Below are 25,346 nucleotides of genomic sequence, written 5' to 3'. Positions count from 1 at the left end.
CACTTGCATCCTTATCTCCTTTCATCAAACCACATGCAAAAAACCTTGGTGTACTATTTGACTCAGCCCTGAAATTTGATAAGCAAATCAATTCTGTAGTTAAGGGAAGCTTTTTTCAAATAAGGCAAATATCGCAAATAAAATCATTTCTCTCTACCCACGACTTAGAGAAGGTAATCCACGCCTTTGTTACATCACGGCTGGATTATTGCAACTCCTTGTACATAGGGCTTCCAAATGCCTCCCTCTCCCGCCTCCAGCTCGTACAAAATGCTGCGGCCAGACTACTGACTGGAACGCGTAGACGAGAACACATCACCCCTGTACTGGCTTCTCTACATTGGCTGCCAGTCAGATTTAGGACAGTTTTTAAAATCCTTTTATTTGTTTTTAAAGCTCTCAATGGACTCGCACCACCATACATTGCAGAACTTTTGTCCCCCCCTGACAACACAAGGATACTGAGATCCTCTGGCCAGAGATTTCTTAAGGCCACTACGGCCAACCTCAGGCAAAAGGGTGACCGAGCTTTTTCTGTAGCCGGCCCAGCACTCTGGAACAGCCTCCCATCCATTGTTAGGCTCGCCCCCTCCCTGGGCATCTTTAAGTCCAGACTTAAAACACACCTATTCTCTCTTGCATTTCAGCCTTAGAATCCCCTCCCCCCCACACTTTTGCACAGCCATGTGTTTACCTACCACTGTTTTTATTTCTACTGGTGTATTTAAAATGTCTTATAATGCTGTTTTTACTGTGTTTGATTTTGCAAATGTTCTTACTGTTCTTCTTGTTGTACAGCACTTTGGTCAACCTGGTTGTTTTTAAATGTGCTTTAGAAATAAATTGACTTGACTTGACTATGTGTACTTAGTTACTTTCCACCACTGTCTAATAATGATAATAATAAACTCTGCAGGGGTCTTCAACGTTTTCTGAGGCCAAGGACCCCTTAGCTGAGAGAGAGATGAAGCATAGGCCTACAATTTGTATAAAATTGTGTTGCAGATTCAGCTTTGTCAGAGATTTCAGAGATAGCCTCTTAGACTTGTTTGACAGCACTATCACCAGTGTTTCGGCACTATCAAATTCAAGTTTGTTTGTTTGTTTGGATCTTTTCTGCAGTATAGGCCCATATGTTGGATTCATGTTCATGTGCGTTTTTAAGCATTTATCCACTTAAAAACCCTGAATACTAAGATCTGTCACCACCCTGAATACTAAGATCTGTAAACTCTGAATACTAATACTTGTAGATCTGCAATTTTTGGGGGAAATCGTGAAAATGTGTGCACATCTTAAAGCGAACATTTGTCAAATATTTTGTTCCCCCAGAAGCAAAGATTTGAGTTCACTTTAAAAAGATACATATCCGAAGATTTTTTAAATTGTTCAAAATAGCAGATCTATATTTTGAATAGCCAAAGAAATCTAAAATGGGTTAATTTGCTTCTGTTTTTAATGTGACAGCTCGTAATAGTTTGCAGTTTTATTATGTCATGTCAATTATGTCATGCAAAGTGTGAATTATGTCTCGTTAACCTTTATATAGCAATCAGGGCAGGTGCAAAGAAGGATTTATACTTTATATGATACATACGATGGTGTCGCATGCCTAAATATAGCCTACCTACAACGTGTGTGTACGTGTGTGTGTCACCATATTGCTCTCCAGATGTTTACATCCTAGATAATTGATCTCTCCTGCGAAACTCACAACCAGTGAGCAGCAAAATGCCTTGCTCGAGGACATTTCAACAGTATAGCTGGGATAGCACTTGGGGGCCCGGGATAGCTGGGATCAGTGTGGTGGAGTTTATTTGAAAGACGCAGACACATTCACTCCAACATTAAAGACCCCCTCTTTGGTGCGATATTCAATTTGCCGACAAGAGCAAGTAGTTTGAATAGCTCATTTGCATGCCAGAGACAATGATAGAACGCCATTGGCTATTTGCATCACGGTGCGAATGACTACATGTTGTGTTCCATAGTCATAAAGTGTTATTCTAATATCTGCATATAAGGTAGAGAATGTAAGAGAAATGGACACTCTGTGCAATTCTATATGTTTGTCTCTTACGCAGTTTTAAGGGATGCAATCCTTTCATCCCAAACCTTTTTAAAGCTCTGTGGGTGTATTACTTCCTTCTTACTGTTTGTTTAAATAAACATTTACACCATACAGATAAACATACCTGTAAATGCTTTCCTCCACTAAAGTTTTGATGTGGGTGAAACTTTTTTCCATTATTTTTATTTATGGCTAACAATGACATAATTTAATGTTGCTATAGTCACACAGGGCTCTATCAAAATGTGACGTCTTGAGTGCAAGAACAGGGTTGCTTCATCAGAACGCTCTAGGCCGCCGCAGAAGAAGGCTCAAGCTGCACACCGCCCCCATATAGTTGTCCGTTTGTTTGCAGTGTATAACTGAAGTCATGTTGTCATGACGAAGCATGCTGCACCGTTAAAAAAAAACATGTGGTGTTCCTAAACAACAGCTGGGGACAGGAAATCCTAGTTTCCATCACTTCACTTAATTGCTGGAAAAAGAATATGACATCCCCCACACTATGTAATGACTGTCCAGACTGCCACGCCCTGACATATGGTGGAAGATGTGGGACTGCTGCTGCAAATACAACAACACAACAAAACAACAACTCTGTTCTGGCTCAAGATGAAAGGAGAGAGAGAGAGAAAGAGAGAGGGAAATTACTCAGAAGCACACTGGCCTTGTACAGATGATTAACTGTACCTCCTCTCCTCTCCTCTCTTCTCCTCTCCTCTCACCAGATCTTGTTTTTGGCAGTCTTTCTAAAGTCTTTCTGAAGTCTTTCTAAAGCGAGACTTTCTACAAAATTCTCCTTAAAGTGAAAGTGGTAAAGTGTGTCTTGTTAATGAAAGAAATTAACAAGAGCTTGTGACTAATTAAAGGGTATACACCATGAATTTTAACTTTTTCTTCATTTTTGTGTGTTTTTGGTCTCCCCCACCTCTCTTCTGTTCCAACAAATACCCGACTTCGAGCATGCAGGCTTTCATAGGCTATCTGTGGTTTTTATGTAAATTGGTCTGAAAACAGTCTGTCAGATTTGTTCCCCCACCCTACGTCACGTCTGGGAACAATTCCTCCCGTTTTTCAGTTCTAACAAAAAAAAAAAAATCAAAAAACAATTTTATTTTTTATTTTTTCATTTTTCATTTTTGTAAAAAAAAATCTTATTTTTTTTTTTTACTTTTTCCACACAGAACCAGGACATAACATGCATACAAACTGGCTCAATAGCGCCCCGTGCCAAACAGGACAATGTGGTATTGCAGGTGAAAGTGCTTTATAAGCCAGAGAGAAGTTAGTTGGAATGAGTATATCTGAGGCTTGATTTAGGCTCAAACCTTTTGAAAAACGTTTGAGGGACATAGACCATATGATATCAAATATTATTATTATTTTTTAAATTCATGGTGTAGCTCCTTTAATGCTAACTACATTGGGTCCATTAGAACAAATGTTCATTTTTTTTTATTTACTGAAAAGTAACAGGTTACCACCCGACAGTAACGATATGTTATATTATCAATGATAAAGATGTCAAAATCTAATCGGGGAGGTGAGGTCCTGGCAGAATGGTTGGATGGAGCTCTCCGGAAGACAAGGAGCTCTGTTCTCTCTGTTCTTTCTGTTCTCTCTGTTCTCTCTGTTCTCTCTGATTCTGCCCCAAACTGGAAATAGTGACGCAGGTCACTAACTTGGTTAAGCCACAGGGAGCGGCAGATTCCACATGCAAAGATGTCCAACTAACTTAATATGATTGTGTGTGAGAGGGTGGGTGAGTGTGTGTGTGGGGTTATGACAGAGAGGAGAGAGAGAGAGAGAGAGAAACAGAGAGACAGAGAGAAGGAGGAGAAAGAGAAGGTGGGAGAGAGAATACAGAGGAGTGTAATGACGCTGGACAGATCAGAGATCACACAGGCTCAGAAATGCAACACAAGTTGAATGTCTAATAGAGTCAAATCTTTACTGAACAGCAACCTTCACAGTCTGAATCGAACCGAGCAAGTAGGCTACAGGTGCGGCGTTCGCTCGGATGGTGCCTGCCCATCACCGCAGAGGTTGTGGGTTCAAATCCACGCAGTGCATCTGGCTTTGTCGAGTGTCTATATATGACACATGGGCAACATACGGCCCTGGGGCCGTAACCGGCCCTTTGACCATTTCGATCCGGCCCTCGAAGTTCTCAAAGAAAAAAACAAAATACAATATAATGTAACAGTGAAACAGTCTTCCATGGATCCATATTTATATATTAACATAATGCATTTATAACATATTAGGCAATTTGTCCTGTCTATCAAATGTATGCAGTTTTAACATATCCGCGCTGTGTGTTTCACGTTTCAATTCAATAGTCCAATGTGCATGTCCATGTTTTGAGCAGTGAATATAAGTTGCTACCTTCAAATAGGAGATACAGTTCCAAAGTTCAACAAGGTCAGACTGAAGAAGTCCGTTCTTCATCAGTCGTTTATGCGGCTAAATTTAGAATCTGAATCTAAATTGGGGGGAGGGTTAAAAAAAAGAATACCGGTAGATAAAAAAAATGCATTATTTGGCTCATAGTGGTTATTTTGGTGCTATATACATGTAGCCTAATATATGGTGTAAACTCCAAACAATTCACTTACAGTGAAATTCCATGTGGTTCCGTTCTATGTGACGTGATTCTATGTGTTTATGCTATCACAATGATTGGTAATTGGTAATTCACCTGGCAGTCCACCTGTCCTCGTTAAGTAAGGAATGTAATGACTTCATTTGTACACACTGATGAAGGCCACATGGCCCAAAACATTGTGTGACAGCTTGAGTCTGGAGTAACCGTGTCCTTTCAGACCTTTCAGGAACAGAAATGGCCTTTTGGGGGGAATCTAATGAAGTGGAATTCAGCCCAGACGTCTGCAGAGGTGAGATCACTGATAGTAGAACCACACAATGGAAAATGACCTGGCAGGTTAAGCAATTTGATCCTGGTGTCCCTATTTTGGGCATGTTTTTCTAACCTTTTTATATATTAAATTAATTGTTTTTTTCAAAAATACCCAAAATAGCCGATATACAAGTTCACATGTCATCATCGTAGCACACATGAAGCTCTGAATCTATAATTCAGAGCTCTTAATCCTTTTCATTTCAAGAGGTTTCTTTTTTTTTAATTTCTGATATTATATGAACAAAAAAAATCTCAAATTTGTTTCAAAGTCTTTTTGAAAATAGCAGACGTACAAGTTCACAACGCATTGCATCGAGATGCGTAATAGATTCTAATAGCCAATAAATATAATGTGTTAATGTGGTTAAACTGTCTGACTTTGAAGCTATATCAACTAAATTAGCTGGGCCCTCGAGGACCCCCGGGGATCCCCGGACCCCACTTTGAGAACCACTGCTGTGGATATAGCATACATGGGCAACTGGCGGCCCGGGGGCCAAATGCGGCCCCAACCTTCACTTAATGCGGCCTGCAGGTTAATATCGGAATACTGACACATTGTTGATTTCAGCTGTTACAATGCCAAACATGCAAACATGACCCGCTTTAATAACTTCTATAATTAAGTCTATTAGTAGCTTAATTACTAGTATTAAAATTCCATTGTCTTTTTTATGTTCAATGTATTTGTATTTAAGTTCATAAAGTTAACATAAGTATAACTAAATGCATTTAAGATTTAAAAAACGTGTACTTTTCAGGATTCCAATAAAAAATAGCAAATCATTAATCTGGATTCCAATAAAAAAATAGCCAAAATAGCAGATCTACAAGCTCAAACGGTAATCAACAGTATATGCAATGTGGCCCTCTGGAATGAGTGTGGAAATATAGTGGCCCTCTCCATCATCAAAGTTGCCCATAATGGATCATTTATCTGGGGACCCCCTGGAACCCCCCTCGAGGACCCCTGGGGGTCCCTGGACCTCATGTTGAGAACCACTGCCCTACAACCATGGGTTTTTCCTGTCCTGGTTTGTTGTGTCTTCTTGTCCTATATAAAGCTAATGTGACTCTCTCTGTCTGTCTGTCTGTCCACGTGTCTGTCTCTCTGGCACATTACAGAACACTATAATTATCATCAGTGGCGGAAAGTAACTAAGTACATGTACTTAAGTCACAGTAAGTAAGTATGATTTTGAGGTATTACTTTACTGTAACCATTTTCAATACTTTTATTTCTACCCCCCTACATCGCAGAGGCAAATATTCAACTTTTACTCCACTACACTTATTTGAAAACTGTAGTTACTTTGTAGATTTTGATTATTATGACAAAACATACATTAACCACTCCAGCTGTACATACTTTGGCTTTGTATACATTTTATTCATTTGAAAACTTGTCAAATGGAACATTCTGCATAATGAGTAGGCTATACTTTTACTTTTGGTACTTTAAGTATATTTTGACACCAATAGTTTTGTACTTTTACTCAAGTACATTTTGAATACCAAAACTTTACTTCTCCCACAACTGATAATTACACAAAGTCACATCTGGAGATCATAAGATCTTCCCCTCCACGCACTCAAAATCCTCAGTGTTAACTTAACTCAGAGAGTGGGACAGATGGAACCAAATGGTCCATTTGGTTCCATTTGGTCCACTCTCTGAGTTATAAATGGGAGATACATTGATACTGAGGTTTTTGTTTTACTGCGTGCGTTAAAAAATCAAACCCTTCCATTTAGCCAGAAACAACCATAAAAACGTTGGTGGTTCGGAACATGTGCTCAAATCCCACAGCTTGAATGTCAGTTTGTTTACAATTAGCGAGCCATCAAAAAACCACTGTCAAGAACAAACTTTGAGTTTTTACTGTCAACAATTCATGACTCATGTTTTATGGAGCAAAAGGTTTTAAAGTGTTAAATAGCTCTACAAATTAGAAATAATTGCTATAAAGTGTAAATACATTTTCAGGTCGGTATACTAATTTAATCCAACCAGGAGAGAGAACTCACACAGGATACCAGAAACTGGAAGTGGTGAAACAAATAAATTGGAACACATTTGGAACCGGAACACAAGCTGATATTAATGACCTTTGTGGGGCTCTCTCTCCTGACTGGATGAAACTGTTGACACACCTGAAAATATATTTTCTGTTTAAAGAGCTGAAAAGATGCCTGTTTCTGAACAAACACTCTATTACAACAATGATTACTATCAGAATGCTTTACATTTTTAACAATAAGCTTTTCGAAAATATCACTTACACCACCTTTTAAAATGCGACTAAATAGACTACCCACCACTTATTTTCTTTTTTTATTAAAGATATATATATTTCTGGGGCTTTTTCTGACTTTATTTGATAGAATACAGACAGAAAATGGGGAGACAAAGATGGGGAGTGACACGCAGCAAAGGTCGTCGGTATCGGGATTCGAACCAGCGACACTCTGTCAGGCTGCATTGGCAGTCTATAGGTGCCCGGACCGCTACGCCAGCCGTCCGGGCCATACCCACCACTTCCACACAAGACTCTTTTTTGTTCCAGGAGTCCCTGAAGTCATTTGTGTGCTGCTGTGCTGGGCGGGCCAGCGGAGCTCCTAACTGCCTTTTCTGTCCAACTCAGTTCAAAGCACAGAACACCACAAGTTCTAACAATAGCATGTTATTTAACCACTTAAACCCTCTATTCTGAGTGAAAACGGAACTGAGTTGCAACTGTTCCGAGTCTCTTCGGCCAAAAAAATGCCGATCTACAAGCTCTCAACCCGCCGCAACGCGGCGCGTTGAGAGCTTGTAGATCTGCTATTTTTGGCGAACGTTCCTCCCCCCAGAATAGACATGCTGCTGGGGTTCAAGTGGTTCAAGGACCGCTTCACCCAAAATCCCTGTGTGAGACAGAGAGAGACGGAGGAAGAGAGAGAAGGACAGACCACAGTCACAGTTATTTAAAGGAGCACTCCGCCCCAAAATCCCTCTTGTGTCAGACGGAGAGAGAGAGACGGAGGGACAGAGAGTTGTTTTTATTTTATTGAATACTTTATAAAGCGTTGCTCATGGGACGGCCTTGCACGCCGTGCAGGAACCTATTTGACCAGGAGAACGCGCAGGCACACGCATAGATTTAAAACTTTAAATTCACTTTAAATAAACTTTAAATTCACTCCTCAACAAAGATTACAAAGGCTCCCGACTCACACCAGGTACATTAACATAGGAATGAGCCTAGATGCATATCAACTGTCCATTGTGTGACCTGTAGTGTAGGTGTTAAGCGACGTGCGCGTCACGTCATTAAAATAGAGTGCAACCAGGTTCCAATTCAACATTACAACACTGGCTGAAAGGACATCTCAGAAAGCCCCAGGGGGCTTGTTTCCATTGTGGTCCATTGTGCTCAATTAATCAGTAAGAGATGTAACACACATACAATACATCTATATATACATTTCTAAACCCAAAACCCCCCCAAAAAAACCTGCCACTGTGTGGGACTAAACACAAAAACAACATATCAATGTCACTAACAAGACACGCCACAACGCGCAGAATTACTACGCGCAGTCTGTAGGCCACTTCATACTGCTCAGCACACATCTGCCCCCTCGCAGCATAATTAATTGCGGCCAACACAAACTCACAACATTACAGTCGGCCATGTTGTTCCTTAGCGTCATCGCCGACCACCGCCCAACGAGACCCAAGTGAGGTCAGACAACACACTCCATATTTGGGCATAGCTCCATTGGGAACATCTCCTATTATGGCTTTATATAACCGCCCAACGAGACCCAAGTGAGGTCAGACAACACACTCCATATTTGGGCATAGCTCCATTGGGAACATCTCCTATTATGGCTTTATATATTATAGAGACCAACAAACACAAAGCACCGCGCAGCGGCTAGGGGGGAGGGGGGACCCTCTAGTTTAATACAATGCAATACAATACATATTGGTAAAAGCTCCAGTAGCAGCAAAAGTTATATTTACAGAAAAAGGAGGAGGGGGGGGGGGGACAGTCTGTCTGTCTGTCTGTCTGTCTGTCTGTCCGTCCGTGCAGAAGGCTCTGGGACATGTGGACAGTCTGGCCACAGATTACTGCTAATGACTGCTACTGTACAGAGACACGCCAGCTGAACACACACACACACACACACACACACACACACACACACACACACACATACACATACACATACACATACACATACACACACACACATTTTCAGACACATTTTTTTGCACAAACACAATTGTGCACACTCTGCACATATGTTCAGCGTACACACTGGCAAACACTTGTACGCACAGATGCCACTGGGTATGTTCGGAGTACACACACACACACACACATGCATGCAAACACACATGCACGCACACAAGCATGCAAACGCACGCACACACACATTGTTACTGTCGGTGGAAACCTTGTATGTTCAAAGCCATTCCTTTTTTGTTATAATTTAAAAAAAACACATTTTAAAACTGTGAAAATAGCCGATCTACAAGCTCACGTAGATCGTCTATTTTCACTACTCTTGTGCGACACTCTTGGTGTGACGTAGTAGGAGATTAATTTACAATATGGAGATAAAAGGTTTCTACCCGACAACAAGGATAAATGCATGCGTGCATGCAAACATAAACGCACACACTGCTCGCATCCATCTCATTATTGTGCATTTTATCTGTATAACTTCCATGTTGTATAGAGAGATCTCATAGTCTCATCCCATGCAGCAGCATAATGCGGCCTATAATGTGTCATAACTGCTGTTCCAGATGTTAATGCTGCTTCTATCAGCATGTTGTGTCTGGCTATAGGAGTGTAATCCCTGCTGTGGTCAGACGCTAATTTCTCCTTTGTTTCAGATTATCTCCGACTCGCATGAACTGGATTAGCTTCGATGAAAATGATAATCAGTGTACTCCAGCTGCTTTGGTCAGAAAATGATTTTTTTTTTTATCTCTCCGTTGAAACAGACAGTAGGAAAGCTGAGAGGGAGACAGTGTAGGAAAGACAGACAGTAGGAAAGCTGAGAGGGAGACAGTGTAGGAGAGACAGACAGTAGGAAAGCTGAGAGACAGACAGTGTAGGAGAAACCGACAGTAGGAAAGCTGAGAGGGAGACAGTGTAGGAGAGACAGACAGTAGGAAAGCTGAGAGACAGACAGTGTAGGAGAAACAGACAGTAGGAAAGCTGAGAGGGGAGACAGTGTAGGAGAGACAGACAGTAGGAAAGCTGAGAGACAGACAGTGTAGGAGAAACAGACAGTAGGAAAGCTGAGAGGGAGACAGTGGATACTGGAAGGTCAGTTCAGGCCACAGCTTCACTCCCAGCCAGGCCACCTGGCCAGTGGCCGTAGACGAGCAACACAGATTTAGAGAGCAAAGAACCACTGAATACATTAGAATTATATATGAGTTGCATGACTCTACATACACTATACTGAGTGGAGAGCAACGGAGCAACAGTAGCTACATTATGATAGCTTTATTGTCATTCAACAATACATCAAATGCATAATAATAATAACATAGTTTAAATGAAATAATACTAAAATACTAGCTGGTCCACAGCGGAGAACTCCTTCTAACGCTATGGACCAGAGCTACTAAAATACTAAAAACATCACTATTAAAATCACAGTTAGTTCATAATGAGACTAAATCCACAAAACATATTGCATAGCAAGGAGGAGTCTTCAGCAGCATATTGGATAAAGGATAGAGGATATTGCACTTATAGGGGATATTGCACTTATTTAGAGTTCACCAGTGGTGTAAAGTAACTAAGTGCATGTCATATACTCAAGTACAATTTTTAGGTATTTTTATTCTACAATGCTTTTACTTCTACTCCACTACAATGATTTGAAAACTTTAGTTACTAGTTAATTTGTAGATATTAATTATTACATTATAAAACATACATTAACCACTTTAGCCATATTTTATACATAGGCTATTTGAAAATAGCAGATCTACAAGCTCACAACGTGTTGCATCGCAACGCGTTGTGAGCTTGTAGATCTGCTATTTTCAAACATTTTAGTACTTTTACTTTTGGTACTTTAAGTACTTTTTTTTTTTTTTTGTGGCTTTTTATAGCTTTATTGGGAGAGGGATAGTGAAAGTAGGCTGACAGGAAATGGGGAGAGAGATGGGGGAAGACACGCAGCAAAGGCCGTCGGGAACGGGACGCGAACCCGCGGCACGCTGTCTGTTAAGGGATTTCAACCAGGGTGCCTGGACCGCGACGCCACGGCCCAGGCCTTTTAAGTACATTTTGATACCAATACTTTTGTACTTTTACTCAAGTGAATTTTGAATTCCGGACATTTACTCGTAACGGAATATTTCTATATTTCAGTATTGATACTTTTGCTTACCCCATTTAGACCTGAGGCCGATTCTAAAAACGCCTTCTAAATCTGAAAAACTTCAAATATGTATTCAAAAATTACAAAAAAATGTATGTTGCTATATAGTGTACATAGCAACAAGAACCCCAAAAGGGGTTCTCGTCCTGAAAGGTATAGTTACAAATAGGGGTTCCCGCCCTAAATGGGTTAAGTGAAATAGTACTTTTTCCACCACTGGAGTTCACAAGTCTGATGGCTTGGGGAAAGAAACTCCTCTGGCTAAATCTGTCTGTTCTACAGCGGATGCTGCAATACCTTTTGCCAGAGGGCAGCAGAGTGAACGGTCCATGATGTGGGTGGGTATATACAGTCTAAAGGGTGATCGGGCCTTTGCAGTGGTTGCTCCTACACTGTGGAACGCTCTATACCCTTGGCCACAGAAAATGCTGAGTCAGTTGACGGTTTCAAGAACTCGTTAAAAACACATTTGTTTCGTAAGCATTTTGTCTTATGAAGTTTTTACCTGACCCACTTGTGCAGGTCAATGTTTTTGTTACTTCTTGTTGCGCTATTGGTCTAATGTGCCTTGTTTGAACTTGTTTTTACTTTATGGTTTATATTGTTGTCCATTGTACAGGCAGCACTTTGTAACATTCTTTCGAATGGTGCTTTATAAATAAAATGTACTTATTTTTGTACTTACGTACTAGAGTCTGTTATGATGTTAAGACCGCAATGTGGTAGTTTTTATGCTCACCCTTTTTAATAGCCTGTACTGCTCTGTATTAATGATTCATTGACACCCATTTACAGTCAACAGCCCAACTCTGAAAACCAGTTTGAAACTGAGTAGAGCGCAAATCTTATAAGAGTGCATATTTATATATTTTTTATGCTGAGTCAAACAGAAATGAGTTACGACTGCACTCGTCTACACCAAATCCCTTCTATTGCACTTAGTGTTTTGCTAATTATTTGGGGACCCACTTGCAATACCCTCGCGGCCCACCAGTGGGCCCCGGCCCATAGGTTGAGAACCACTGCATTAAGACCTTACAGTACCTGTCAATTAGTGCCAGTGGATGAGCTCCAGTAGCCTAGATACCTGGCCTAATTCATCACAATCAGCTGTGGGCCAGATCAGTCACCATGATGACATGATTGTCATCATGGAATCTTTCATCTCCCGTGGTGGCTAATGCAGGCCTGGCAGGAAGGCTGAGAGGGAGACGATGTAGGAGAGACAAACGGTGGGGAAGCTGAGAGGGAGACAGTGTAGGAGAGACAAACGGTAGGGAAGCTGAGAGGGAGACAGTGAGAAACGGTAGGGAAGCTGACAAAGGGGACAGCTGTAGGAGAGACAAACAGAAAGGTGCCGAGAGTGAGACAGTCGGAGATACAGACAGTATAAGCTGAAAGGGAGACGGCGTAAGGAGAGACAGACGGTAGCTAAGAGGGAGACAGTGTAGGAGAGACCGATAGTAGGAGAGACAGACAGCTGGAAAGCTGAGAGAGACAGACATTGTGGGAGAGAGACAGTAGGAAAGCTTAGAGGGAGACCGTGTAAGAGAGACAGATAGTACAAAAGCTGTCCACTGTTCTTTAGTGAAACAGTCTTTAGAAACACTTTTAAGCCAATCAGATAGCGATTAAATGAACATGAACTCACAGGCAAGCCTCTAGAGATATATCATACTAGAGAGTGACAGAGACACTGAAAGAGAGAGATGGAGAGGGGGGCTAAGTTATTCCCAGTAACAGAGAGAGAGAGAGAGATAGAGAGAGGGGGAGAGAGAGAGAGGGAGACGGAGACGGAGAGACGGATAGAGAGAGAGAGAGAGAGAGTGGGAGAGAAGGAATCCAAGTACCATTGAGATCCAATCTGAATGGACAGCATACAGTCAGTCATAACACAAACAATAGTGTGATTCTGCGTGTGGCCATGTCATGCACACAGCTGACAAAAGGACTTGTTGTGCATGCCCCCCTATAATAACACACACACACACACACACACACACACACACACACACACACACACACACACACACACACACACACACACACACACACACACACACACACACACACACACACACACACACACACACAAACGCACGGGAGACGTCCTTGCTCAATTCCGTCATGCCGAGGAGGGACAGAGGACACATTTATGGGACATTTCAACTCTGCTGGAGTACTCTGTTGTACCATCGTGTCTGCAGGCTGACGCCTGATTTGTACTCGTACAGCTGTGTCCCTTAGCCGGAAATAGCCGATCTACAAGCTCTCGCCGCGGCGCGAATGCGACACGCCGAGAGCTTGTAGATCGGTTATTTCCGGCTAAGGGACACCGCTGTACGACATGCTATAAACCAGGCCTCAGAAGAATGGAGGAACATCATCATTGATTTCTTTCTTTTTTTTCTTGACAGAGAGAGAGAGAGAGAGAGAGAGAGAGAGAGAAGAGGGGGAAGGACATTTCAGCACTGCCGGAGGTTGTGCGATGATGATGATGATGATGTGGTCGATGGAACTTCATCATGTTGAGTGGTGGCAGGAAGAGGAATATTGTTATACAAGCAGCAAACACTTTGTATCTCATTGAACGTGCTCAGGTTTCGGTACACAGCATTATCGGGCCGGGTTACTGCGTGGTTGAAATGGGCTCTCTTATCTCTCACTCTCACTTTCTCTCTCTCTCTCAATTAAATTGAAATTAATTGAATTAAATTGAACTGAATTGAACTGGCAGGGGTTATTGAATTCAATTCAACAGGCTTTACTGGCATGACATTTGACATGTGTTGTCAACGCAAAATCACAATTCTGGCATAAACAAACAAACAATAATTGCTCATCAAAAGTAGGAATAAAAAAAATACTTTGTCCTCCATTTATTTGACATTTTGGATTTGCTACCTTTTGGGGATTTTTTAAATTCCTACTTTTGATGTGTATACTGGACTTTGGGTCTAGCACTCCACTGAGAAAACCCATTGTTGATCCGCAACCTCTTTATCTTATAAGATAATTGCTCTCTCTCTCTCTCTCTCTCTCACTGATCAAGCTCTGGTCTGACGTCACGCACAGCAGAAACCGTTGACCAACAACAGAGATTTGCGGCGATGTCAACCATCGTCCGAAAACTCTGCTTTGACAACTCTGCTTATAATAGTATTACAGGCAGACATCACGGAGCTTCGCGCCACCACGCTATCGCACTGAACCGAACTATCCCTCTCTCCCTCAGATGAAGATGTTCAAGTGGGCCCTGATCTGGTCTGTCTCTCCTAAACTGTCTCACTCTCGGCTTTCCTACTGTCTGTCTCTCCTAAACTGTCTCCCTCTTGGCTTTCCTACTGTCTGTCTCTCCTACACTGTCTCCCTCTCGGCTTTCCTACTGTCTGTCTCTCCTACACTGTCTCCCTCTTGGCTTTCCTACCGTCTGTCTCTCCTACACTGTCTCCTTCTCGGCTTTTCTACTGTCTGTCTCTCCTACACTGTCTGTCTCTCAGCTTTCCTACCGTCTGTCTCTCCTACACTGTCTCCCTCTCAGCTTTTCTACTGTCTGTCTCTCCTACACTGTCTGTCTCTCGGCTTTCCTACCGTCTGTCTCTCCTACAGCTGTCTCTCTCTCAGCTTTCCTACCGTCTGTCTCTCCTACACTGTCTCCCTCTCAGCTTTCCTACCGTCTGTCTCTCCTACACTGTCTCCCTCTCAGTTTTCCTACCGTCGGATTGGCGGGGCACAGCGGTGGTGCCATCTGTCCATTCAGAGACCCAACTCTACTACTTATGATGTCAGCACGCTTGGGTCAGCCAGGAACACACACACACACACACGCACACGCACGCATGCACACGCACACAGACGTGCACACAGACACACACGCGCACACGTACACACACACACACACACACACACACACACACACACACACACACACACACACACACACACTCGCAGGTCTGTCTGTCTGTCTGTCTGTCTCTCTGTCTGTCTGTAAAGCTGGTGTTCTGCTATGTGACATATCTAAACCTAGAGCTTTTTAAAAGTTCAACTAGACATTGCAGATCAAAGTGCATCGCCACTCTTACACACCACTCTGCCTCTGGGATGGTCAGAGGTGACGTGTTACACTTGATGACATCACATGCAGTAATTCCAGTGCCAGCTCAGATCAAACTGAAGACTCACAATCAGGCCATTCTCATCATCCGCCTTCATTTATTCACCCCGGCTACAGCTAAGCATCCACTGCAGTAGCCCTGCTACATTCAAGAATGAAGAATCAAGAAGCTTTTATTTGTCACCAACTTATATAACGTCTCTGTCGGGTCCAAAACTGTTAATTTTCAGGATGCAAATTCAAAAATACAAAAAATAGCAGATCTACAAGCTCGAAATGTGGCGGTTTGAGCTTGTACAGCAGTTCCAGTGTGCAGGTGATATACTATCTAACTGTGCAGGTAAAGCATATTATGCATAATATCTATCTTAGCAGCAATGTCACTGTTGAATGTGATATTGCTATAACAGAACAGAATAAAATAGCAATTCTGTGGTTATGGCTATGGTTCATTCATAAAAAAAAGCATTTTTGCAAAAGTAAAAACATTTAACTCTTTCACTGCCAGACTTATTTCTGGCTGCGTGCAGCCACTGCCACTGCCAGCGACTTTTCGATCTTCTTACCTTTTCAAGTAGTCACAGAATATTTATTTCCAGTGTGATCGATCCCCTGATGGTTGGTAATCACGGGGGCTTTCACTGTGCTTCCACGGAAAAAAAAACCAACAACCCGCCGTTCACTTGTTATAGGCTGTTGAAAATAGCATGTCTCATCAAAAATGTTGGGGAAAGGGGCGTCCGCTGGCCTAGCGGTCCAGGCGCATACCATATACGCTGGTAATCCAGCATGACAGCGTGTTGCGGGTTCGACTCCCGTTCCCGACAACCTTTGCTGTATGTCCCCCCCCCATCTCTCTCCCCATTTCCTGACAGCCTACTGTCCTGTCCAAATAAAGGCATAAAAAAAACAGCTACAGTTATATACTGGAACATCAGACTCTAGCTGGGTCTCATTGATCACCAGGCAAAAGCAGGTACAAGCGGATAGTTTTTCTCCCTGTTGCTATTGGTAGTCATGACTGCCAGTTCCCACCTGACGTTGTGTGGGAGTTCTGACTGCTCCAGACCGAACTGAATAACTGCTAGCTTGCATAACGTCTTCAGACTGGGATTTAATTCTATGATGAGCAGGTCATCAGGGTTGATCCATGATCCAAAGAGGATGACACGATCTCCCACCATGCAACAGCCCATCCAATGCATTTGAGACAGGTCTTTCCCCTTGGGCTCGACCTTCTTCCAGGAGCAGGTGTCTGGATTGAATTTCCACGGATCAAAGAAGTTTTTTCCAAAGCTGGAACCAACACATATGTACAGCTCTCCCTTGTAGGCAAAGGCTGAATGTTTCCAACATGCTTCTGGAAGGAGCTGTGCAGAAGGCGTGCTCAGCCAGCAGTTGGTCTCAGTGTCAAACACTCTGATGTGCTGCTGCTCCCCACAGCCCCCAAATACAAACATCTTTGTCCCGATGATAGTGGCAGAGTGAACGGATGAAACAGGGGGTGGAGTGCCTCTGGTGTTGATTAAAGACCAGACCATTGTGGTGGTGTCCAACTTGGAGATGTTATTAGTGTGTCCAGTCTGGGTCCGTCCTCCATGTATGTACATAGCCTTCCCCAAGACACAGGCTGAATGGCATGTCCTCTCCTCTGGAACAGTCCCAGACACTTTGGTCTTGAACCATATGTGGGTGTCGACATCAAACGCATGAAGCTCGTTGCGGTAAGGAATCTGCCCTCCCCAGATGTAGATGATGTCTCCTACCAGCACAGCTGTGTAGCCGTACCACTCAAGTGGAGGTTCTCCTGTTCCAGTAGTTGTGACTGGGGTCAACTTCTTCCAGCATAAAGACACTGTGTTGAACACGTGCACATCAATCAGAGCTATCTCACCATCGCAGACTGCTTCAAAGGCGTACACTTTGTGCTCCACCGCAACAGTAGCATTACTGGATATTTTTAGGGGTGTATTCAGACGCGCCGCCCAGTAGAACATTTCTCACACCGTAGATCAAGTTAGATTTGTAAAGTCTGGCTCTGTAAAGAATTCCGTTCTAATGTGTGCGCTGCCACTTAATTGGTTCAGTGACCCAAACACGTCACAGAAAGTTAAAAGTCCACAAAGTCAGGTTAGGTTAATTTACCGATATAGAAAGAAATGGAATCCCTGCGCCACACAGCAGGCAGTCTGTTGACAATTAATTTCCAAGGTAATTTGCTACAGGGAGCCACATTCATCAGTTGCAAAATGTATTTTTATTTTATTTGACGATTTGTTTTAAATGACACGGTTGTGATGACGATATTGTGATGTCGTTGCGTGATGATTAGGGGTGTGCCGATATATCGTCCCACGATATATCGCGATACGTTTTCGTGACGATATGTATCGTTTTGGGGGAAAAAAATATCGTTTTTGAAAAAAAAAAAAAAAAAAAAAATCATTTTTTTTTTTTTTTTTCAAAAACATTTTTTTTTAAATTATAATCAGGCATGCAAACAGCCCCGAGGTGAAAAGGGTGACAAAATGTTGTTGTTTTTTCGGGTCAGGTGTCACACAATTGCCCTATTTGGATTGAAAACGGCTATTGTAGCTGAAAAGCTACAAGTTTGCATGTCTGAATAATGCAAAAACAGAATTATTTGTTTGCATTTACTTTTTTCCTCCCCCATATATTTTCATAATAAAAAAAGTGCGTATCGTATCGTATCGAAATCTTATCGAAGTTGTGAGCCAAATATCGTATCGTATCGTTTGGTGAAATTAGTGTATCGGCACACCCCTAGTGATGATGTCACATAGAATACCCAATGACGTTACTCCAAACTGACAGCCGTTTGGCTTCTACGTCAGAGAGAAATTGAGATTCAAAAATAGCTGATCTACAATCTCACAACACACTGGCATTGTGACCCCATCTGCTAGAGGGGAGGGGGGGGGGGGGTCCATGGCCTAATGCATATCAAACCGGGGGTCCTTGATATTAAAATGGTTCAGAATCACTGCTATGGCTGTAAAAAGATCTTCTCTTCGGGGGGTCTCTGGCATATCTTTTCAAATGGGGGTCTGCAGGCTGTGTGTCAATTTGGGGGTCCTTGACATGAAAAGGTTTGAGAACCACTGCACTAATCCAAAACAGGGACGCCAGGTTGAAAGTGGTTAAATGTTACAGTGAGATATACTATTGTTTTACAATGTATCAGACCACTGTATGAATGTATCCAGTCTTACAATAGCTGGTATTGCTGTGATTTTCTCAGTTTTCAATAAATCACGTTTGCAGATGAAGTCTCTGATGACTGGATGACCCGGTTTGACAGCTGCGTGCGTGCGTGCGTGCGTGTGTGTGTGTGTGTGTGCGTGCGTGCGTGTGTGCGTGCGTATGCACACATAAGTGTGCTAAAGACCCTGGCTGACAAAGGCCTGATTTATGCCAACATTAATTATGACTAAGTTGTCCTGCTAGAGATGATACAAATCACAACACAACATATGTAGTAAACATATGACTGGGTATATAATAGCTGCTGACCAGTGGAATGGATCTAGTTTAGACATTATAATGACAGCACACAGATGGACAGAGGATAAGTCCTGTAGTTGTGTTGAACTCATAAAGCTATCACAATACATTGTTATAGTTTGGTTTGTGTGCAGCCTGTACCAGTGGTTCACAGACCTTTTATTTCAAGACCCAAAAGAGAAATGTGTGTCTATCCGTGACCCAAAATAGTGAATAGCTTTTTTCATTACTTTTTTTTACATAGGTTTTTACATTGATGGAATTTCTTTGATATATATATATATATCTTTTTTTATTAATTACATTTCTTTTTTGAAAATAATTTAAAAGAATAAAAGAATACATTTTAAAATGGAGGAAACTAAAAAAGGGATATTTACTTGTTGTGACCCATAAAAATGGGTCCCGACCCACTGTTTGGGAAACAGTGGCCTATACCACCAGTATAAGCATATAGCATTTAACATCGATAGCGTATTGGATTAAACCACTTGACCTGGGTCCCTCAGGCGTCTATCCTTGGTCCAGTCCCTTTTCCCTCTACACACCAAATCTCCACTGAAAGTAGCCGATATAAAAGTTCATAATGCATCTCAACACAACATGTTCTGATCTTGTAGATCAAGATAAGGGAGTCTAGGGTTCCTGTGGTTAAAAAGGGCTATATATATAGCTACATTAGCAAGTTTCGGTGAGCGGCACCATCATACAACCAACCAACTATAAATTCAACGTGCCATATGACAACATTCACCCAGTAGATGCCGCACTCTCAACACCTTCGTTGCATAAGGTTCCTTATTTCCCTGACTCACATCTGCAAATTAGTAATCATGCCGTTTGCAATGTTGCAACATTGCGTCTGCCTTCAAGCACATCTTTAGGAGGAAAAGGTATATCTTTCCCAACGAAAACGGAAGCACATGGATGTTGACGCCTGTCAGCTTAAAGAGGTAAACCAAAACAATTATTATTATTATTTCACAGTCATCTTTTTTTGTGTGTGTGTGCAGGTACAGTGTGTGAGACCTCTTCTTTTTCCATCCTGTTCAACTGCCAGCCCAAGTCTCAAGCAAGGTCATTCATAAACCATGATCAACTAAAAATAAAGCTGCGCTCCTTTCACCGGAGCTGCTCTCCATAATCTGGGTCATATGGCACGAACCGTTTGTATCGGAATATACTGTATGTCGGAAACATGGAGGTCAGGACAGACAGGCCGGGAGATTTGCGTGTCTTTTATGTGTATAATTTATAGTTTGGAGAGAAGGAATATATTCTGTCAACAAAGTGCACAGTAAAATCCTCAGTGTTAATTTATTCATTCGTAACTCTGAGAGAGTATCAATGGAACCAAACGGACCCGTAAGGGTCCGTTTGGTTCCATTGATACTCTCTCAGAGTTAAATTAACACTCAGGATTTGACTGTGTGACTGAGTTGTGCATGTTTATTTATAGACATGTCACACTGTCTTTACACTATCTCCTTTGCCCTATACAGTATGTGAGGCTCTGTTGTCGGTGCATGGTGTGTCAGTGCGTAATGTGATGTATACAGTATGTAAGGTCCTATCGCCTCTGTACCATTATGCGTCAGTACTGTTACACTTTGTACTCTAACAAACCACATTCCAAATGGATTGTAGGGCTTATTTGCATGTACAGCGATTCTGATTCAGATTATATGGTCTATGAGGATTGGGGTAAAGTATTATCAATGAACCCACTGCGACTTATTGTTAAATATTTATTAGGCCTGTGTGCTCTCTTTCAGCAAATCCCTGCTCTGCATCCAATTAAATTATAGCCTCGCATAGTCACGCGATCAGAGATGATTCATCTGGTGACATCTAAATTCAATGAATGGGCTAAAACTCTGTGGAAACAATTTGGAGATTTAAGAACTAACAGCATTGCAGGACCAATGCAAAGACTTCAGTGCAGCCTTTGCTATTATCGGGACACAATCAGGATTGGTTTCCAAAGCAGTAGGCATAGGTTTGTTAGCTCTGTTTTTCCCCCGCCCCCCTCCAAGCCCATCCCCAGACGTATCAGTGGGTGGGGCAGAGATCTTTGATTGTCTGGTCAGGCGAGACTAATAGTGCCTTGCTCAAAGGCACCTTGGTGGTCACTGAAGGGCAAAGGGGTTTGCAGCTGTTGCAGGTTTTTTATTTGCCTGCCTGGGTTAATTTCTTAATGATCATTTGCTAAGCTGTGGTATGTTAGAATGATATGATTGAATCTCAGTATCTCATGTATTACCATATGGCCCACAAATCACAATTTTGGATCAAAATATTGTACAGCATATTTTACAGTTGTTTTCATCTTAGATTTTTTTTTAAAGATGTATAACTTAAAAAACAGAAGGTTGTATGTATCAAGTAGCTTCTCTTCACATCACACTGTGCAAGGAAATTTAATTTTCTAATATGGGACTGGGATGAAAGAGTAAAACATATAATAATATGAGTGATTCTCATATGAGACAAATCTCAAAGCTCTTGAATTGAAAATGAAAATAATTACTAAAATAGAAATAGAACTTCGGTCCTTCCATACATGAGCATGGCTATTATTTTAGAGTGCTAATGTTCCAGGAAGAGAAAGGCTTAGTTTTAGGTTGGCATTCCCACCAATGATGTCGTCAGCAGTATACTTTTCCGAGCTATAAACACAGCACACCTGTGAGAGTAGACGATTAACCACATGAACCCTAGCATCACTATTCAGGGCATGTCTTCATATTCGAACATTCTGTGAAAATATAAGCAAACATGTGTCGAAAATAACAGATCTACAAGCTCACATGAAGAGATTTGGGGTAGCAGAAAAAAAGTAGGGGTCACACACACACACACACGCACACATGCACAGACTAGTGATGGGTTGTTCATCGATTCGTTTAAAAGAACTAGTTCATTGCCGTGAACGAACTTGTTCACTTAACTGAAACTGTTACGTTCACACTTTCGTTCATGCCCCCCGTACACGGGACGGGAGAGCGGGCTGTTCCTGCGACAGACAGACAGCGGTGTGGTTGTTTAGTTGTTTTTCACTAGACAATATAGCGCTAAAGAACGAATCATTTGAACGGATCATTGCCATGAACGTTAACGAAATCGTTCGTTCACTGAAACCAAGGTTTTTTTTCCCACCACTAACACACACACACACACACACACACACACACACACACACACACACACACACACACACACACTAATGTGGCACTGTGATGTGACAATCACATTTTCATGCTTCTTTCACTTTTAGCTCCACTCACAGTCAGAGTGCAGAGATTTAGACTCTTAGTCTTGTTTCTTCCACAACAACCGACTCACACTACTCGAAGAAACCCTCAAGTTCTTCATCATGTCCCCTCCTCTTCCTCCTCCTTGATGTGTTTTAGGTGAGCCAGTTGATTGGGCAGCCGGGGGTGTTACGGTCGGAAATCACATGGCTTTATTTCGAGACTCTCCGAGACGCCATTTTGGAGGAAAGTTTGGAATTTTCTGACCCAGGAGTAGGAAGAGGAGGCAGAGAAAGAAAAGGAGGAGGGGACACGGGGAGAAGTTTGACACGAATACACACACACACAGCCGTTATTGTGCACCGGGGGGGGACAGTGTGTGTGCGTGTGTGTGTGTGTGCAAAGAAAGTGGTGGAACGGCACGACACGACACCGTAACACACCAGATCTGCAGCTTTGAAGGAGTTTATTTATTTGTATTTGCAAAAAGCTGCGAATCAAAGCGACGTCGGGGAAAGATCGAGTCGCGGGGATCCGTCACCGTGGAGTTTCAACAACACACATCACCTGTGCGTGCGTGAGATTGAACGTGCGTGCACGGCCAACACACAACACACGCACACCAGAGAGAGAGAGGGTGAGGGAGAGAGAGAGTTCACTCTTCTTTGGAAGCAGCATCAAAGCGATCTAGCGAAGCGGGACCGGAGGACCGGTAGGACCAGGGGGCTTTAGCAGCAGCCCTGCCCGGACACACAGCGGCTGATCGCGGCGTCGATCCTGATTCTTTCCCCCCGGTCAGCTGTCAGAACGGTGGACGTACGCAACGGTGCTGGACGGGTTTTTCTTCGGGATTTCTCCCTCCTGGATCTGGATTCATTCGGGGGATCTTTCGGGTTTGGATCTTGTGTGATCCTCCACAGTTTGGATCTTGTGTGATCCTCCGGGTCCGGATCTTGTGTGATCCTACGGGTCTGGATCTTGTGTGATTCTCCACAGTTTGGATCCTGTGTGATCCTCCTCGGGTCTGGATCTCGTGTGATCCGCCACAGTTTGGATCTTGTGTGATCCTCCTTTGGTCTGGATCTTGTGTGATCCTCCACAGTTTGTCGGTGTGTGTGTGTGTGTGTGTGTTCTGGGGGGGAGTTGAACCGTGGTGGAGGGGGTTTCCTAAGCCCAGCCTAGGGCAACACACACACATGCACACACACTTGGGACAGCGGGGGAAAAGTGAAAGTGTTGCGTGTGTGTGTATGTCTATCTATCTATGTTCGTGTGTATGCGTGCGTGTGGAGACATATTAAGTGATCTTTAACAGACTGTGTGTGGTGGGGAGTTCCACACCCACACACACACACCCTCCTCCTCCTCATCTTCATCATCATGCCAGTCAGGAAGAAAGGTAAGCGGCTTTCACCTCTCTGTTGCCGGTGGTGGTGTAGTGCCCTGTATTGTGTCCCCGTCACAATCGGTGTCTCCCTCAGTGGTGGAAGAAGTAGGCTACTCAGATACTTTACTTAAGTAAAACAAAAGTAGCAATACCACAATATAAAAATACGCTGTTACAAGTAAAAAGCCTGTGTTCAAAATGTTGAGTAAAAGTACAAAAGCATTGTCAGCAAAATATACTTGAAGTGCCAAAAGTAAAAGTACTAGTAACTTTCAAATAACTGTAGTGGAGTAAAAAGTACAACATTTGCCTCTTGAGATGTAGTGGAGTAGAGGTAATAGTACTGAAAATTGGAAATACTCCAGTAAAGTAAAAATGCATCAAAATGGAGTACTTAAGTACAGTACTTGAGTACATGTACTTAGTTCCTTTCCACCACTGGTCTCCCTCAACTTATGAGGGGACGTTTTGACAGGGAAACGTAGGGTGTCAAAACATCTACTATGAGCAGTTGTTTCATGACGTTGCTTTGCTTGTTTCATAATCCAACCAATTAGGAAATGAACTAGTTTTATTTCCTTAGTTTGAAATCAAAACCCGGGGGTTAAAAAAAAGAAAAATCATGGTCAACTTCGAAGTGACACAGATTTAGACGGGGACACACAACTCGGTGTAACACCTGCTAGCATTGCTAAAAGGCTGCAGGGGGGTAACTTCACGTTGTGCAGCCAACCTGAGCTGAAATACATAATATGTCGCCATGTGACGGACATAATGATGTAATAAACAGAATAGTGTAATAACAAGACATGTCTGTACAGTCTGGTGAACCAAAGTCAGTCTAAAGTAAGGCTGGCTAGCTGCTAGCCACAGTGGCTAGCCCAAGTTGTTTATGGCAGTGGTTCTCAAACTTAAACATTTCAAGCTCTCTCCTTTAGCTCTGACAGTATAGAAGTAGGGGTCCATTTGGTTCCATTTGTATACTGTTTGGTTCCATTTGTATACTGTCAGAGTTACAGACTTGTAAGGGACACTTTAGACCCCCCTAATACCCAGAGAGTCACTGGAATCCACCTTGGCTGATCACAAGTCAGTTGTTAAGTCACTTTGAGGTTTCATTGTAGTCACTCATTGAACTTCTGATACATTGTAACGTCCATGTTGTACAGTGTTTAATTGTAACTTGTTGTACAATGTTACATTGTAACCTGTTGTACAATGTTACATTGTAACCTGTTGTACAATGTTAGGCGACGTTGTATTAAACCTGCTGCAGAATGTTGACAGTTATCAGTGATGGAAAAAGTACTCACATTTTTTACTTAAGTAGAAGTATCAATACTTTAATATAGAAATACTCTGTTACAAGTAAAAGTCCGGAATTCAAAATGTGCTTGAGTAAAAGTACAAAAGTATTGGTATCAAAATGCACTTAAAGTGCCATAAGTAGAAAGTACACATTATTCAAATGTTGCATTTCACAAGTTTTCAAATGCATAACAATCTTTTGAAAATAGCAGATCTACCAGCTCACAATGCGTCGCTTCGTGAGCTTGTAGCTTGTATTGTGAGCTTGTCGATCAGCTATTTTCAAATGGCCAAAATGTATATAGGGGTAATGTGTGTTTTGTAATAATAATCAAAGTCTACAAAGTAACTAGTAACTA

The 25,346-nt window shown here is 42.3% G+C and overlaps 1 protein-coding gene across 10 annotated transcripts in view; it reads left to right on the top strand.

Annotated features, from left to right (window-relative positions):
- Window positions 1-22,254: 22,254 nt before the first annotated feature.
- The window catches only part of dlg1b (discs large MAGUK scaffold protein 1b), a 170,612-nt gene continuing 167,520 nt past the window's right edge, over window positions 22,255-25,346 (top strand). For 4 of the 10 annotated variants that reach the window (XM_084058405.1, XM_084058409.1, XM_084058404.1 and 1 more), the window contains exon 1: window positions 22,257-23,691. In XM_084058405.1, coding sequence (XP_083914531.1) covers window positions 23,673-23,691 — 19 coding nt within the window. In that variant the 5' untranslated portion in view covers window positions 22,257-23,672. Of the gene's footprint in view, window positions 23,692-25,346 lie in introns of all 10 variants that reach the window. The other 6 variants (XM_084058407.1, XM_084058406.1, XM_084058402.1 and 3 more) reach the window with 4 other exon arrangements.

This window comes from Gymnoscopelus microlampas (genome assembly GCF_963454915.1).
Source record: "Gymnoscopelus microlampas genome assembly, chromosome: 5".
NCBI classification, from domain to species: Eukaryota; Metazoa; Chordata; class Actinopteri; order Myctophiformes; family Myctophidae; genus Gymnoscopelus; species Gymnoscopelus microlampas.
This window is presented reverse-complemented; position numbering and strand designations above follow the sequence as displayed.